Source organism: Leptinotarsa decemlineata, unplaced genomic scaffold, assembly GCF_025532065.1.
Source record: "Leptinotarsa decemlineata unplaced genomic scaffold, Ldec_3_MD MMD2_tig00026299_RagTag_RagTag, whole genome shotgun sequence".
NCBI classification, from domain to species: Eukaryota; Metazoa; Arthropoda; class Insecta; order Coleoptera; family Chrysomelidae; genus Leptinotarsa; species Leptinotarsa decemlineata.
Window position 1 is genome coordinate 324,443 of NW_027412676.1, and position 17,918 is coordinate 342,360.

The 17,918-nt window shown below is 33.4% G+C and overlaps 1 protein-coding gene across 1 annotated transcript; it reads right to left on the minus strand.

Annotated features, from left to right (window-relative positions):
- Positions 1 to 178: 178 nt before the first annotated feature.
- Brd8 (Bromodomain containing 8) lies at positions 179 to 16,181 on the minus strand. Its single transcript, XM_023167048.2, has 5 exons — positions 15,263 to 16,181; positions 12,834 to 13,607; positions 8,467 to 8,947; positions 4,848 to 5,222; positions 179 to 653 (listed from the first exon to the last, which is right to left on the minus strand). Exons 1-5 carry the CDS (start codon positions 16,094 to 16,096, stop codon positions 316 to 318), a joined length of 2,802 nt encoding a protein of 933 aa, XP_023022816.2. The 5' UTR covers positions 16,097 to 16,181; the 3' UTR covers positions 179 to 315.
- Between the last annotated feature and the right edge of the window lie 1,737 nt (positions 16,182 to 17,918).

Sequence of the window (17,918 nt, forward strand, 5' to 3'; positions counted from 1 at the left end):
TTGTATATATATATACAATGTATATATATACATTGTATATATATATATATATATATACATTGTGTATATATATACATTGTATATATATACATTGTATATATATATACATTGTATATATATATAGTATATATACATTGTATATATATATATAGTATATATACATTGTCTGTATATACTTTGTATACATATATACACATTATATATACATATACATTAACCCAGCATTTGTTGTTTGCTCAACTGAAAATCATTCTTATTCAGTCAAAGCAAGAAATCACTATATTCCAACAATGTCTAGTTATCCACACTAGCCTGCTAGTCCTCTTTTCGTTTCTTCGTCTTCAACAATGTTTCGTCTGTTATGGTGCGCTTCCTCTTAGTACCTGACTCGCTGGTCCTTGTTTCTCTTCGAAGAGGTGTATCATCATTGTGGCTTTCTGCTGACATAAGAATTTGTATTGGCTCCAGTGACTCCTGCTGCATTTGTAATGCCATATTGTAGATAGTTTCATTTGTTCTATTATACATTAATGCATTCGTGAACATCAGCATTGTGTCTCGTTTGAACTCTAGAGTTGTCCGTATAGTACCATTTTCAATATTTTTTTTGATGGTCTGAAGATCCATTGGACGGTAAACTGTACTACTATAACCTGTAATAAAAAACTACTTTGAAGAATATGGCATTTTTTATTCTGAATTGAGTTGGAAACTACTTTTAAAAAAAAACAATACAAAAGTGTCAATACACTTTTATTGAAAATTTTTCAAATAAACCGATAATGCAAATCTGATAACAAATCTTATTATTTTAAGTAATGAAAAAAGAAGTATATTTGAAATGGGGAAACGTTTTCATTTTATAATAACAATGATAATTTTTATGCATTTTTGGGGCTGTATTGAAAAATTTCTTATTTTCCTGAAATAGTTCAATAGATTAGTATCAATTCAAGACCTTGAATGATCGTGAATATAATGTTCTTGAAAACATAGTTATAATAAATATATCAATAACAGTGAGCCACAATTGGAAGTAGTTCATTGTCCAGAAGAGACTGACCAAATAAAAATATGTAGAAAAGATTTTATCTTTGTAAAATCCTTTAATATTGGCAAAGACAATCTTAAAGCAGCAACTGAAAATTTTCTCAGTGGATAAATGAATAAATAGATGGGTTCTTTATAGTTTTTTCAGTTCAGTTCAGTTTATTTTTCGCATTAAGATCAATCACCCATTTTATACTTGCAATCTGTGATTGTCTTCATGACCCTTTAGTATCTGCCTGAATGAAAGGCTACGTTGCTAGCATAGTGTTTTTGCTAAATAGATGAGTAATCTAGTCACATCTCGATTGGGTGGGCAGTTCCTCAGATTGAATTAATAAGGTGGTGGGCGTGCACGCCATCTTAAAATGGACTGGAAGGGGACCTTTCGAGAGTGAAAACTGAAAAGATTGTTTCTCTTAGATGAGAAACGTGATTTTGTTATGCAACAGGTGATGAAGTGTTGAGGTTAATTTTAAATTATACCTTCTGTAATTAGATTCTAGGATTTCACTTCGCCTGTATAATTTTGGGCGAGTTGTCGGCATTTGAGTCATATAGTTTCAGTGACGACAGTTGTTGGTTAAGGTGACTGCCCGTCCAGCTTATCTGGGATCATTTTGCATATCACGTAAGTCTATATTCCCCCATTGAGTATTCATCATCATCACTTCGCCATCATCACTTATTTGTAAAGCTTGGATAATCGTATTCACCATTTCATTTACCTCGGTGGATTTAATTGTTGCCGAAGCCGTGAAGAGAGAAAAATTCAGCCCTTCTCGAAGGTATGATACTTTTTTGTATATAAAACTATATCTTGTTTATACGTGTTTTTTCCACTAACATGAAAAAGCTAAATTTTTCATATTTTATTTTAAGTTGATCGACACCTATAACACATGTGATCCATAAATTAGGTACAGGGTGATAGTCTGTTTCATCGAGACATTCCATTTGTTTAATATTTAGGAAACGACTATGACCAGATTTATCACCAGGGAATATTCCTAAGTATCAATCGGTGAAAAAAAAAAACTGTAGAACTCGTATTTTGTTTTGCTTTTTTATAAATAGGTTTCCTTACGAACCTTAATCAAGTTGGGTATCATACTGATTTCTTTTCAAATCTAAAGCAAATGGAACTTCAAACGTTCAAGCCAGTCTCTATATACCTACACAGTAGGTTTAATGGACTGACGCCTATTAGAAAACAACTACTCCCCTGGCTAATACCACGAAGGGCGTTGGATCATATCGGACAGGCGTCAGTGCAGGAATCTTCACAGAAAATGTCCTGCATATGCAATTGGCAATACAACTGAAAGAGTCGACCTTCAATTATGGAACGGGCACACAGACCGGTTTCGGGCTTATTAGCCACTCATCAGTGGAAGATAGTGACCATCATCGACCTAAAGTCAATGATATTCCCCAATTGAAAATCGGAATTCTTTCAGAGTATTTCATTCCTCTTCCTACTGCACTATCTTGCACTGATGAGTGGCTAATAAGCCCGAAACCGGTCTGCAAGTGTGCCTGTTCCATAATTGAAGGTCGACTCTTTCAGTTGTATTGCCAATTGCATATGCAGGACATTTTCTGTGAAGATTCCTGCACTGACGCCTGTCTGATATAATCCAACGCCCTTCGTGGTATTAGCTAGGGGAGTAGTTGTTTTCTAATAGGCGTCAGTCCATTAAACCTACTGTGTAGGTATATAGAGACTGGCTTGAACGTTTGAAGTTCCATTTGCTTTAGATTTGTTTACTGCCAGTCTTCAAGCACAGCCCATTGACTAATAAGAAAATGATTTCTTTTCATTTTTCTCCCAACTGTTCGTGAAAGTGTATGATTTTCACAGGGTTCTAGTGCAGGGCTCAAAACATGGACTTTGTGGCACAGTAAAGTCATTTCAGCCCTCAACACAGGAGCCGTCCTGTGAAGCAGAGATAGTATCCACAGGAGGTACCAACCGCCCCTCTTTCCGCAAGTACCTTACTGATGTTTACTTCTGGTATTCAATTATTATTTTCAACTGAACCAGCTATGACCACACCGGCAGAGTAGTTTTTTTTTGACATTTTTGCGACACTGAGTGGGTCATTGTTCTATTTAAAGGAGAGTCATTCCTTGAACTATATCAATAGTTTATTTACTTATTTTTTCTATATATAGGCTAGGGTATTTGGGGGTCTGTCGAACACTGTTCTATTGAAGTATCGCACTGACCACGCAATTTAAAGTTTGTTTTAGAAGGGGTAGATCCTGTAAACGTGATATAGCCATACCATCATAACCTCCCCCGGATTATGTTCCTGATTGCTTACTCATTGCTATAGTTACCATCTACCTTTATGTAAGCAAGATTTTCGTGCTGTGAGGGTGAAAATAAACAGTGTCGGTGGCTTGTAAATATTTTGATTTCACTGGGCTTACCTACCTCCAATATTTCTGGGTTTCGCGAGTGGATCGTTATGAAAAGGCACTGCATGGTAGGGTAAACCCTGTGGCACCCTAATAATTAGGAACTTTCATATGAACCCCGCCTCCCCCACTGTTATAAAAGCTGGGAGGGCCCATGCCAGTGCCCTGTCGCCTTCAAGGGTAGAATAATCCAGCCCCTATCATAATCGAATTATTTTTCAGATTGATACTTTAGCAATTGTGGATACTTTGAAATATTTCGGCACTTGAAATTTCTACGGACTTAGAAATATTTTTCTGTCCCAGTTTTGATACTTGACTAATTGTGGTTACTTTGAAATATTTCTACACTTTGGGAATTCTTCAGACTTAGAAATAGTTTTTGACTTCAATTATTATTAGAATTTTTATACTGTAATAAATGTACATACTTAGAAACATTTCGGCACAATGGAAGGTTCAGTCTTCTGAAATGTTTTACATTTTTGGATTATGTCGCGAATTTGAATGGTTCAACAACTATTGATACATTAAGGTATTTTGTACTTCGAAAACTCTTTGGACTTGCAGTTTTTTTTTTGTATTGGGGATTGAAATTTTGATATATACAAAATTTGGCGTCACAATAGTTACTTATCGAATTTTCAAGATATTTGTAGAAATGATCAATGCCCAAAAATTTTCAATCAGGTTGGACTGAGTAGGGATTGAAAAAATGCAATCACCCAAGTTCACAACATTGCAATTACAGACAGTGAACAATAAGAGCTACGATGAGATATGAAAGCTGGCTGGCGAAATAATTGCAAGAGATCAGTCAATAGTATGCTAATGTACAACAATTACAAGTTATATTTTTGTGATAATGAATGTGTTTAATTATCAAGTGAACCACTTCTTAAACAGTACTCAAGGTTCTCCAACTTATTCTTAATTTTTTAGGTATGAGTTGGACGTGAAGTGTTGTAAGGTGTCAAAATAACTACTTGGCAAAAAAGTTCCAATTCTAAATAGAGTAATCAATTAAATTTAAAAAATGAAACTAGGATAGTATGTTTCCTTGACTGGAGTTATAGAAATAATGTGTAAAACATGTTAAATAAAAACAGTGAAATGCTGGAATTGTTGAAGCAGCAGGACACAATTAATTGAGTTTTTGATTTTTCGCGACACTGACATTTTGTCATGACTGTTGATCTGTATCCAAAAGACATGTCACCAAAATAGAATTGAAGATGAGAATCAGCTTATAACTTGAGCAAACCCTCTATATTCACAACTAAGAATTCAAATACCCTATTGCACAATTCTGACAAAAACTGTTTTTCATTGAAAATATGTTCAGTAAGCTAAAACTTTTTTTCGACTCTCACCTGGGGCTTGGTCATCTGTTATATGTTTGAGAAACAACGATGCATATTTATTTGTAGCTAAGCGATTGTAAACCAACATAACAGATTTTTTCCAGTTACGATAGTCCTTGTCATCTTCGTAGTAAAATGCAGAACTGGATGCTGGAGAATTTGGGATAGAATCGTTAGGTGTGGCAGGCGTAGAATATCTCCGTTTACTGCGTAATGCATTATCATCTTCTTCCGTCCAAGGACTGTTAGATCTATCATTGTCAGATTTTACTTTCAGCTTGATATCTTTTTTATCATTATCCATTGTATTTTCTAACAGAGTCCCTTCTGTTAACTCACTGTCTTCAAGCTGTGCTTTTTCAATAGCCAGTAACATATCAAAACCTGAAACATAATCAGAATTAGAATAAATCATTAACAATTTTTGTTGATTTAGAAGAGTCTATTATTTTGTTGTATTTTGTAGAGAGCCAAATTTACTTATTTTATAGGAATATTCAATCATTATTGTTCAAATTCACCCTGTACGTTAGTTACTAAACAAACGTATTTTTAACAAATATTCATGAGATATAAACGAATAATAAATTCAAAATCAATTTGCTTTAGGTTTTTCTCAACCTGTGCAAGTGTGTGAGTGAAGGCTGGATTTAAAAATCAATTTTGACAGCGGAATAAATAAAAAGGTCTACCACTGCTTTTGATAACATCAACAACGTTGCCATTCACTTCTTGAAGTTTGAATATTTCCCAGTATTATGAATAGAATATATTGTTCAAAATATAATGAAGAGTTTTACCCAGGTCAGATTTTTCCATGTAACTCCTATGTGAAATATCTGTGTAGTGATGAAAAATTTGATAATATGACGGAGTCAGAGATTAAGAGCTTTAACCTGAAAACCAAAAAAACTAATCTTCATCTGTGACGAGGGTGAGTCAGGATTTTGGAAATTTCCCACATTAAATGAATAAATAATTGAGTTGAAAGATAACATACATAAAATGATGAATAACTTAGCTACTAGCCAGGCCTCAAAGAATATTAACGAAGAAACCAAGACTCAGAGAATATAATGAAGAAAATTTTCTGAGCAATTGGAAAGTTGAAATGGAAAAGAAACATCATAAGCCACAAACAAATACCCTCCAATACCGCGCAGAAGAGGATATTAATGCCACTAAAGAAATACTAAGTAACTTTGACAATGATAGTAGGAATATTAGGTTATTTATAGGAAGGCATGCTTTAAGAAATACAAATATGTTGCTAATGGTTGTGTGTCTGAAGAAGAAGCTGTTAATATATTGAAAACATCTCAAGAGTATATTAAATTAAATATAATTAAAAATAAGTTACACAATATGATAGAGAACGGCAATCACTCAAAAACTAAGATTCATGAACAATAAACCCATGCTAGTTAACAGTTATACTTCAAAACTAACCACAGCATCCTAATATTCAATTTAATAATATTGTCTATATGAATATTCAAAGCTTGCTTAAATACTGACACTTTTAAGTGAAACAAGGACAACTATAAATATTGATGATTTGGAAATTTGTCTTCCCGATCATATTTGTGTCCGTTGTGATTTTCATTCAAAATGCACAGGTGGAGTTCTACTCTATACAAGATCTAGTATAACATATTGTTTATATAAAATGTTTGTTCTTGTAATACTTGTCATAAACAGGAATTGTTAATCTGAAATGTCAAATATAATCAAGATGCCAGAAACTTCACTACACTAGGTAACTCGGGCAACTGTGTGAAAATGTAGTTAGATTCATCATGAAAGTCTCATGAGTATTTGTATTCAGAAAAAACAATTTTAAAAATATTACACCATCTTGAATACTAAAAATAATTTGAAGCTAATAATATCCCACTCCGAAAAGGTGATCTGTCAGTCATTGTAGGTATACTTATTATTGGGTTTTACTTAGTGCACTCAGTCCAGTCAGTGAAGTTAGTCCAGTAAAATACAAATTGTACTATGATTGATTTGTTCTCTATTGAAAATAGTTTTTAATGAAACTTGTCGATCATCAATCAAGTACTTCCTGTTATATTACAAATGGGTTAAAGAAACTGAATTAGACACACTGCATTTTTTGGCCTGCAGGGGTGGGGGGTTAGAATACCCCTGCTGGATGAGGTGGTACTCGTGGCACTCCTAAATGACGCCTTATCCTAAAGACTTTGTGTATCTGTATAAAAGGGTGTATGATTCAGAGCCACCGCAGTATCACTAAGAGGACCTTTGAGATGCCGGGCGCACTATTATTGTTCCAGAAAGCCTTGACATGGTAATGTGGTGTCCTGTTTTAGTTTCATCTGAATGACTCTTTCAGAGTCATTCAGATGAAAATGATTCATCAACTCCTCAAAAGCAGGATATCTGCCTTGCACCAAATACTTGAGCAACAAAAGCAATATCTGCATCAGAATATTAAACAAACTCTCCTCTGAGCAGGTCAGCAAATGTTTATGCTCAAATGATGATTCACCCAAACCAGAGGCGAAACAATTCTGCATTTCTAAATCTAATATATCGTCAGATGTATCTGATTTAATGACGTACTCACATGGGGAGGTTTTTGCGGTCACTGAGATGGTAAACTTGCACCTCCTTCAACCTGGAATTTCTTCCGTATGCCATTATGGTTGCTGTAGAGAATATTCCCGAAGATGCTCCGCATGTATAATTCCAGAGCTTCAAATTCCGACCATGTTTCAAGGTCTGTTAACCTTAGGGTGAATTACTCATCACATGGAAATACATGACTGGTCGGCTGAGCTAATTCTCTGGGCATGTCCTGCCGCGGATTCTATTAGATTTTCAACGTTTGACAAAGTCCCGTTCTCTTGCCAGCTGACCTGATGAATTACACACCAAATGGAGTAATTGGTTTATTTGAGAAGTTGAATTGATTTGTTCAAGTTTCAATATGTGTGGTCCATAATAAAACCTTGCAGGTTGCAGCTTAGAGTCGAACAGACCCACTCACTTTAGAACTATCTATCTACCTACACCACTTTTTTTATGGTAAAATCATTGATGATACACTCTGAATTTTAAAAGTTTTTTATAGACTATACCCATAAAAATAAAAGTTTTACAGTCATCATTTGCAATGTAGCATAGTTTTCGACAGTTTTATAAATCTGTAGGTCTGTTTTCATATGTCTACATTGGTTGGTGTAATAAATGAAAGGTAATGATTTTATTGCTGCCAACATCAACTTACTTTCAGTTTTTTTAGTATAACCCTATATTATCAGCGAATACTAAAAAGCAAATAAGAAAACCCATTGAAAAATCATAAAAGTTTTAGAAAATGATAATAAGCTCTACAAGAATATCGTTCCGTCTGTACCTCTCGTTTGAATTCAATGTATATTCATTATCATTATTATTTTTCTCAACCTGTTGTTTTCTGAAAGCATTTTTTTTGTATCCCATTTTTACTATTCAGAACGCAATATTACCGTACTTGTCTCCATTTGTGACTATATCACGTATACGATATTCCGTCAAAAAAGCATAAACTTTCTTTGCAAAATTCAATTAATCATGCAAGAAGAACATACAAATACCGAACCAAAACAAACATTACCTTTTTCTTCTTTTTTCTTTGTCCTGGAATAATCTCGTTTTGCTTTGCCACTCTTATCAATTTTTACCTCCATATTCATTTCATCATATAGCCCTTCCGTGAAGTCAGAAGTATGTGTTGTTGTTTCTGCCGCATCCTGTCCCTCCAAATTCGAAGGTACCTCTTTCTTGTTATCAGCTGTTAGGTCAGATGCTTCTGATGATTCTTCACATGTTGTAATTGACACGGTATCTTTACTATCTATTGGACTACTTTCTTCTGTTTCGGTTTTAATTTTTTCTTCATATATTTCTGTTGGTGATGATTTGACTTCTTCAGAATCAGTGGACTTGATAGAATGTACGATGTCCTGTATTTGAGATTTATTCAGTTCTTTATCGATTTCCTCTTCCTCTGTTCCAACTACTTCCACTATTTCTACAGACCCAGGAACTGCAGTATCTTCCATTTTGATTGTATCAGTTGGTGGTTCTTCCATTATCTTGAACAAAATTTTATAAACTACTTGCTTGGAAATAATATGTGTTATTGATGACTTGTTTACTTTATGGTAATTCATGATCACTTAAATGAAATGAATAAAAAATACTTTTGTCTAAATACCACTGATTTTATTTATACGACCGGTTTTGGGTTTGACCTCATTATCAAGTTTTATACCCGAAACAGGTCGTATAAATAAAATCTAACAGTGGTATTTAGACAAAATTGTTTTTTATTCATTTCATTCAAGTACTTGGAAATAGACACATTCTGGGTCCAACATTGTACATTCCCCACTGGTTATAATCAATTATAACTGGGCTCAGAGAGTTATAACCAGTTTTAACTGAACACAAACAGTTATGACCAGAAAAAATTACCTCAGAGATTTACCAGATAACTAGCCTACTGTGGCAAACATACAAATCATCAGAAACATCTGAAATACAAAATATGAAACTAGAAGAAGCTATAGCGGAGTTCTTTGCTATAAATATAATGTTTGAAGAGAGAAAGTTATTCTTTCATGTTCATATGCATGAACAATTTACTTCGACCTGGTTGTTGGCTACCTTATATAAGAGTTATGAATTATTAGATCAAGTATCTACTAAAGTCGATAACCAAATAACATCAGAATTATGACATGACAATTCCACCGGAGTATATAGACCTATCACATTGCTCTAGGGCGGTTTCTAGTATGTGGTAATGATCCAATTATTGTCACCACAATACACACAAGAAAAAACCGTTAGCTCAGGAGTGTAAAGTAAACAAAAACTATTGAATGAAAATCTGAATAAATTCTAATCTTTAGAGATGGTGAAAATAATATGCTGAAATTGAGGCAGCATTTAGTATTAGTGGCACATCCAGTTCGGTTCACTATTTGAAAATTGTAATTGAAATAATATATTTTCATTTTTATTTAGACACGTCAGTACAATTTTCAAGAATATATTTGAATATTTCTTCAAAGGAAGAATGCAAATTAAATATAACAAAATTATTGATTGAAATTTTTATAAATCGTTAATGAAATAAAAATACTTATTAGGTGATCAATATACAAGTTTAGGAAGTTACCAGGAAAATGTCTCTATTTCTTCAACGGTATTGAAAAATTCATTGTCATATAATGAATATTTATCTGCCATTTTCTTCAAAAGGTTTTTGAATCGGCTGAAACCCAACTGGCAATGCATTGTATATCCTGATTCCTATATTGTATGTTCTCTTTAGCTATTAGCTGTAGGAACAAGCAATAGAAAGAGAAGTTGTACTAAAAACTGTACTTGAACACATTGTTACGATATAGAAATTTTTCAAATATCATCACATGCCTCGCAATTGATTAAAACCAAAAAAGGGGCCAAAAAAGCCACAAATCCAAAATAAAACTAGTCAGAATTACCATGTTTACTGCGTCGGGATTTAAAACTATTTTGAAACTCAAGGTGCATAATCTATATCATATACATGAGCTGTTTTCTCGGGTTTCGCTCCGTGTTCTGTGTATTTTATCCCCATAAGGATTATTTTCACAACGTTTCGACAAAGTCTCATTTGCCATCTTCACTTTGCCGAAACGTTGTGAAAATAATCCTTATGGGGATAAAATACACAGAACACGGAGCGAAACCCGAGAAAACAGCTCATCATATATATATATATATATATATATATATATATATATATATATATATATATATATATATATTTATATATATATATATATGTATATATATATATATATATATATATATATATATATTTCTTATTGTTTTGTATTTTATAAGTGACTGACGGTACTATGAAGAGCATTATTTGCTAAGAGTAATAATATAATTTGAATGTTTTTTCATAATATTTATATGTTTGAAAAGATGTGTATGTTCTGTTTGGTTCGCACTAATTAACAGAAAAATTCTTATCCTGAAGTCTAAAACGTGGCGCTCCTGTCTACTTTCTGAGCTATAATCACTTAAAAATTGAAAAAATACTATTTCAGGAACTCACTTCTGGTAATGCACAAATGTTTTCACTATAGTGCTGACCTTTATTACCGTGCCACTTCTATTTTTTTTATCATACAAAACGTTTTATTTCTTTGAAATTTTATTCCTCTCAGAGAACTACATGACGGATTCGAAAGATTAGGTTTGCAGTATGTAGACATTGAAAAAAATACTGAATTGAAAAAATGTGATGTGACCCAACCAGGATTCGAATCCAGCACTCATGTTCTCTACACAGACAAATTTACCAACGACAGCCGAATCATAATTACAATTCAATCTTTGACAGAGTTTGTGCAAAGATGATGAAAAGTGTTTACTGTGATAAACTTAAAAACTGAAGTTCATGCTTCTGAAGATCAATCTGAGTAAGCATATCATCAAGATTCTCTAACATAAATTCTATTGCATTGAATAAACTGAAAAAAAAAGTTATTGCCCACGCTCAAACTCTCGACAGAGTGATCAACAATTTGGGTCATCTTGCCACAACAACGAATAACTGGTTCAATAAATGTAGACTCCTGCCAAACCCATCCAAGTCTCAGTTCATCAAATTTAACCACTGGAATTCCGCAACCTCTCCTACAGTCAACTTTTATCAATACATCTTGCATGCAAAATCAACAGTTAATTACCTAGGTGTTACGTTTGACTCCATACTAAATTTCAATAGGCATGTCAGTAACAAAAATAGTGATAGCAAGAGTCACACCCTTCACAAGTTTGATAAACCCAGGAGCAGAGGCAAGCATAAAAACAGCAAGCCTAATATACAATCTAATCTGTCGTTCACTTATTGAATGTGCACATCCACTGTTTCTAAATATCAAACGAATAACAATAAATATATTTGAAGTATCTGAAACAATGTCTATCAGGAAAATAACAAGAACATACACACTATCAGGAAAATAACAAGAACATACACAACCTACCAAATTCTCTGCTGTACCAACGAACAGGTAGTATATGCCAATTGAGAAAAGACAACCGCTACTTACTCAGAAATTTACTGAAAAAGTCAACAATGTAGAAATCATTAGAAAGTATGCTGTGACGAGCAACCGTGAGGCAAGAATCCGACATTGCCACCCAACAGAAACACTTCTTGAAAAACTAACACACCCTCATCAATGGTTTTCTTTTATTTTCCCATATTTATATATGTATTATTGTGAAATATTGTAAAATGAATATATGTATTTTAAGACAATTTTGTAACACGGCGGAAGGACATCAGTCGACAGCTAATTGAGCAAAATTGATTTTGTTAAATAAACTACAACCGAAAGTTGGCACCGAGTTCCTGTATATTTTCACATTTTTCAATACTTGGCATAATTCTAATGCGAGTTTATGTAATACACCCTACACCAAAAATGAACTGCTGTTAAGATATTCGTTTGTTTACTTAAAAAACTTAGTATTCGGCTTTCGAGTGACCCCCCATAAAATCAAAAAGTTTGATAGAATACATAAATGAGCTATTATCGATTCATCATAATACTTCATTCACTGATCTTGTAGAAATAACATTTCCAAAATGTTATATAAGGTGTTCGGAATCAATGACTATTTCTGAAGATACAAAAATGGGCCAAAACTCAATTTTTTCAAATGATCTGATCAAAAATCAGCAGTTCACGAAATATCTCAGTGTTTCTAGAAAAAATAAAACATGTGCATATCCACCATTAAACGCACACACATGCCCACCATTAAACCATAGTTTTATGGTGGACATGAATTCAATAAGAACTGCTTTGTGTGGTATGCTTTCAATCACTACCCTATTTCAAAATCATATGTGAACAACGAAAAAATTTGTTCAGTATCAGAAAACATAATCAAGGAACCTACTTTGACAACTTCTGATTCTTCTTGTTTTTCTATGAGTTCCTGGTCCAAGTTTTCTTCTTTAACCTCTTGAATTTCGTCCTTCACCTCATCATTTTTGGTTTCTTCTATCGTTGTTTCTTCATTACCTTCACTTATTTTTTCCGCTCCTACTTGGGGAAGAGACTCTTGGTGCAGTTGGAGTTGCTGCTGCTGGGATTGATGCTGTTGTTGGAATTGCTGCTGTTGTTGGGGTTCCTGCTGCTGATGCATCTGCGTTTGCTGCTGATAGTGAGGAACATACTGCTTAGAATCTTGTTTATTCATATTAGAAACTTTAACAGAAGACTCAAGGTGAATGACAGGATCCTCTTGAAACTCAAATGGATCGACTACAGGGGTTGAAAGTTTTTCTTTTGTTTTTGTTACTTCTTGTGAATGTTCTTTCGACTCAACAACTTCTTGAATTATTTCTTCATCATCTTCATCAAAATCTTCAAGGCCAAGATTAATGTTAATATCACCATTACCATCCAGTTGAAGGTGCTGTTCAGGGTCCGAAACAATGTCATGAGCATTTTCGATTATCTCTGAAATTATATCATCCACCTCTTCTTTCTTTATTTCTGGAAGTGGACCATCTTGGACTAATATACTGTTCGCCAAGTCATCTATTTTTATATTCGGCATATTTGGATCATCTAGAATATCATTTCCTATTGGTTGCTGTTGTTCTTCTTCAATATTTGCCTCCTGGCCTATTGCAGTGCTGACTAGTTGCTGAAGTCCAGGTGACACCTGGGGTAAAACAAATAATTAACAATATAATTAATAAAATCATAAGGGACATTGAGTACCCATTCAACAGAGTTAGATTAGAAAACTATTGAAAATGATTTCTTGTTGAAATTTCTGTACATTCTGTTTTCTGTAGTTTTTATATTTTATGACATCAACTCAAAGGTATCAGATTCAAACTCAATGGTACAAAAACAAACTAGTACATCTGAAACTCACTTCTCAATATTTTGGTTCTATGTTTTTTCATTTGTTTACAGTTTGTATTTGACAGATGATATTAAAAAACTGTGGCTTAAAATATCAATAGCTTGGAACACATTTTTTTAATACTATCACAAAAATAAGCGTGGCATGTTGATTGAAAACATTGAAACTTGATGAAGTAAAACCATATGCTCCCATCTATCTTTTTCATAGCTTTAACAGTGTAAACCAATAGTGAAAATTTTTATAAATAAATTTAATTTTTGTCAATCTGAGAAAATACTTGATCCAGTTATATAGATGGTAGATCCAGATCTACTCATATAGAAGGTAGAGCATTGCAGTTCTAGTATTTGGGAGCAGTGCTTGTTTCGGATCTATTCTATGTCAGAGGTTTTAGCTTTCAATGCAATTTGTCTTATTTCTTCTTATTGCAATTTGTCAATATTTATATAAAAAAATATAAAAAATTTAATTTGAAGATCAAAAAATTTAAACAATTTCGAATATTAGCAACAATTTTGATATAGTAACATATCTGCATTAGTTGAATTACCCCAGCATTTTGGTAACGTACTGGCAAAACGGGAAGAACTTTTTTCCAAAGAATGAAATCACAGAAGTAGTTTCTTGAATTGAAAGCATCGATTCCAAATTTGCGATCCATCTCTCAGCAGAAAAAGATGAGTTCAATCATGACTATGATGTGTTACATTTAAAAGAGGAAAGTTTGAAACTCAATATATCAGAATGTTTAGAAATAAGTATATTTAAGAATTCAGGTCATTTACTACTACCATATCCACCTTTACAAACTATTGATGATAACAATTTAATAAATGCTAAGCAAGTTACGATTTATTGAGATTTTCACCGGACAGTTTATCAAACCAAAACAGGTGTTTCATTACACAGTGGCTTTCTCAAGCCTTTTTACACCGACCTGTCAGTATGAGAAAGCTATTGTAAAGAAAAACAAGTGTTGCGGTCTTGTAAACTGTTCAGTGAAAATCTCACAATAAAGTATTACATGAATAAGTTATGGATTTTCATCAAGTATCAGCTAATTCCATCAAAAAATCAATTCTAAATTCAGAAGTCATATAGTGCCTCGACAACTAAGTCATATCATATCAAGCCAAAATATATATATAAATATACAAAGTTACACAGTAATATAATAAAAAATTTGGAAAACATTTCTGATTCACTTATTCACTGTCATCGAAAACACAGCAAAAATATTTGAGGCATCACCAATGAAGGCTATTTGTTGTGGTCATCCTCTTCTGAATTTTACTCTAGGAGACAACACAAGCTTTAAGCAAGATAAAAATTGTGAGATTCTGTAAATCTTTTCAATTTGTAATTTTTTATGTCATAGATTGAAAGTATTCGAAAGCAAATAAATTGACTACACTCAAAAACAAAAGAGAAGAAACAATTACCGTCACTCCAGTGGATGAATTGAGTAGACTTGCTATCATTGGATTGGTATTTGTACTTGGAGTAGGATGTCTGTTGGTTATTGCTGTATGTAACATTGAAGTATTTTGCACTTGTGATGGAGACTTCAACAAACTAGTAAGCAAAGGTGATGGAGCAAGTTTGGAAGCCTCGGGTGTTTGAGGATAAGTCTGGTGCTGATGTTGTTGAGGTACTTCATCGACATGTTCAGTTTCAATAAGACTATCAAGGGAATCTGAATTTTTATGCTTGATTCCAGCAATGGGAACAGGTTTGTTAGAACGCCATACAACTTCCTGTTTACGCTGTTCTCTTTCTTTCAACCACTGTGCGTATGCTGTAGATTCTTGCTCCTTCAGATTTTCTTCCTGTTCAATTTCCTTACACCATTTGTCTAGTTGTTCTTCACTTACTTTACCTGACTGAAGTATTGCCATGTCTTCTTGTAATTTCCGATACTCGGCCCTCTCTTCAGCAAGAACTTTTTTCAGTTCTGTCTGCCTCTCTGCACTCAACCTTCTCAAAATACTTTCAGGTGAGATGTCCAATGGAGTATCTGTGCCGGATGATCTTTTCTTTCGTTTTGGTACATCTGCATTTCCAAGTAGCATGCTATACTGTAATGCACAGTTTTTCTGATGAAACCAATCTGCTGGCCTTTGCGGATCACTGAAAGGTTTCAGAGCTCTTGACACTGCCACCCAATTTTGATCTCCACAACGAGACACTGCCGAAGCAAGACATAGCTGCTCTCTTATGGACCACTTATCCAAAGTGTCTCTTTTCATCAAGCGATCTTGAACTGAAGTCATCATCCGTCTATATTTCAATAATGAGGATAACAAAACATCAACAATTATTTAAAGGTTATATTTGTTTTGACTTATGCTTTCCTGTCTTTCTTCTTCTTCTTCTTCTTCTCGTTTTTGGTCTTTGCTTCCTTTTGGCGCAGTAGACCAGTCTCCTTCTATTGCATAACAGGAGACGTAGTATATCTTGCTTAACGCAAACTTTATGTTGTTGATATACATTTTTTTACTAATAACGGTCTGTAATTGTTTGTGCTCACAGTGGTTTATGTTTGATTTAGAGGTATCTGGGATTTTAACGGATATGATTAGGAATATTTGGGATATTAGGAAAATCAACATTCTCGTTTTTCTTTATACCTGTATATGGTTGTAAACCATATAGGTACTTAATCAAATCTTTGTGAATGCTGTAGTTCAAGTTTTTCAGTACTGTAATTATGTTCAAAGGAGCTGAGATTCCATTTTGAATTATTTTTTGATAAAGATCTTGTCCAGGGATAGTGTTGATGGGGCACTCTAAAAATATATGGTTAATTGTTTCTGGTTGTCCACATTCACAGTTTGGGCTGTTACTACTCCCAATTTTAAATAAATGATATTTACCTACAGTGACCTGTTCTCATCCTGATGATACTGGTAATATGCCTTCGATCCATATTCGGTATTTTCGTATACCATGGTTTTGAAGGATATTCGGATTGAACCCTAAAATACATTTTCCCTTCGTTTTTCATCTCATTTTTCCATTGTGTATGAAATTTTGAATTAATTGTTTGTTTTAAATTTGGGATGACATTCTTTTTATCCACCCTAATATCCAGTGGAATATTTAGAGATGTACCTACGATCTGTTGATGTCCGGGTATCCAAGTCATTTTAAAAGTAATGTCATTTCGTAAGACTAGTCTTATTCTGTTTTTGATATTTAATGTAATCGCAATTTATTGAGTCATCCGCATTTTGTATTCTGTCTATTGCACTTTTAGAAACTGTAAATATTATATTTTTTTTATTTTGTTGCATACATACCCCGATGTTTTCATATATTGGTATAATTTTCGCGTCACATCTACTTATATGCTCATTCAGTCTAGCTGAAAAAGCAAAATCAATCCCAGGAATGTTAATACTTATTCCCACTTTATTATTCTGTTTGGATGCATCTGTAAATAAAAATGAGTATTCTTCCTTAAATTTCTCAACGAATAATCTAAAGTTGTTATTTCCGGTATCAGTTTTTTTAGGCTTTGAGTCTATTATTTCAATTTCTTGAATGTATGTATCATATTCGAAACTAAAACTTGGTATTATCTCATTTTTATACACAATATTTTCAAAATTAATACATTTTTTATATGCTTCTATTAAATATGATATTTGTTGTTCGGTCCAATAAGTATTTTGTTGTTCGTGCATTATGTTAAGTAATTCCAAAATGTCAATGATGGGTGGTCGAAAATCTATGTGGTTGATTACGTATTTGTGTGCTAGCCATTGTCGTGTAGATTCTAAATTTATTACTCCCGCTTCCGCCTATTTGGCTTTTATTGGAGTTGATTTCATACACCCCAAAATCACTCTGAGTCCCTGAATATATATTTGATCTAGCCTCTTCAGGTTTTTTTTCGTACATGTTTGAAAAATATGCTACCATATTCTAAATGTGCCCTAACTATGCCATTATAAGCCATCATCTTCGTTGTGGGGTCTGCTCCCCACCACGTTTTGCAAAAACATTTCAAAATGTTTATTTCTTTATTTGCTTTATTGATAATGTAATCAATGTGTTTGTCCCATTTTAAATTGGGTGTAATGATTGTTCCCA

Bases quoted from the DNA above. Each gene is read 5' to 3' on its own strand.
- Brd8 (XM_023167048.2), bottom strand. From the start codon at position 16,096: ATGATGACTTCAGTTCAAGATCGCTTGATGAAAAGAGACACTTTGGAT. The intron at 13,608-15,262 runs GTAATTGTTTCT...GTTTTACCCCAG, and splicing joins ATTCATCCACTGGAGTGACG to GTGTCACCTGGACTTCAGCA. The intron at 654-4,847 runs GTGAGAGTCGAA...TTTTTATTACAG, and splicing joins AACAGATGACCAAGCCCCAG to GTTATAGTAGTACAGTTTAC.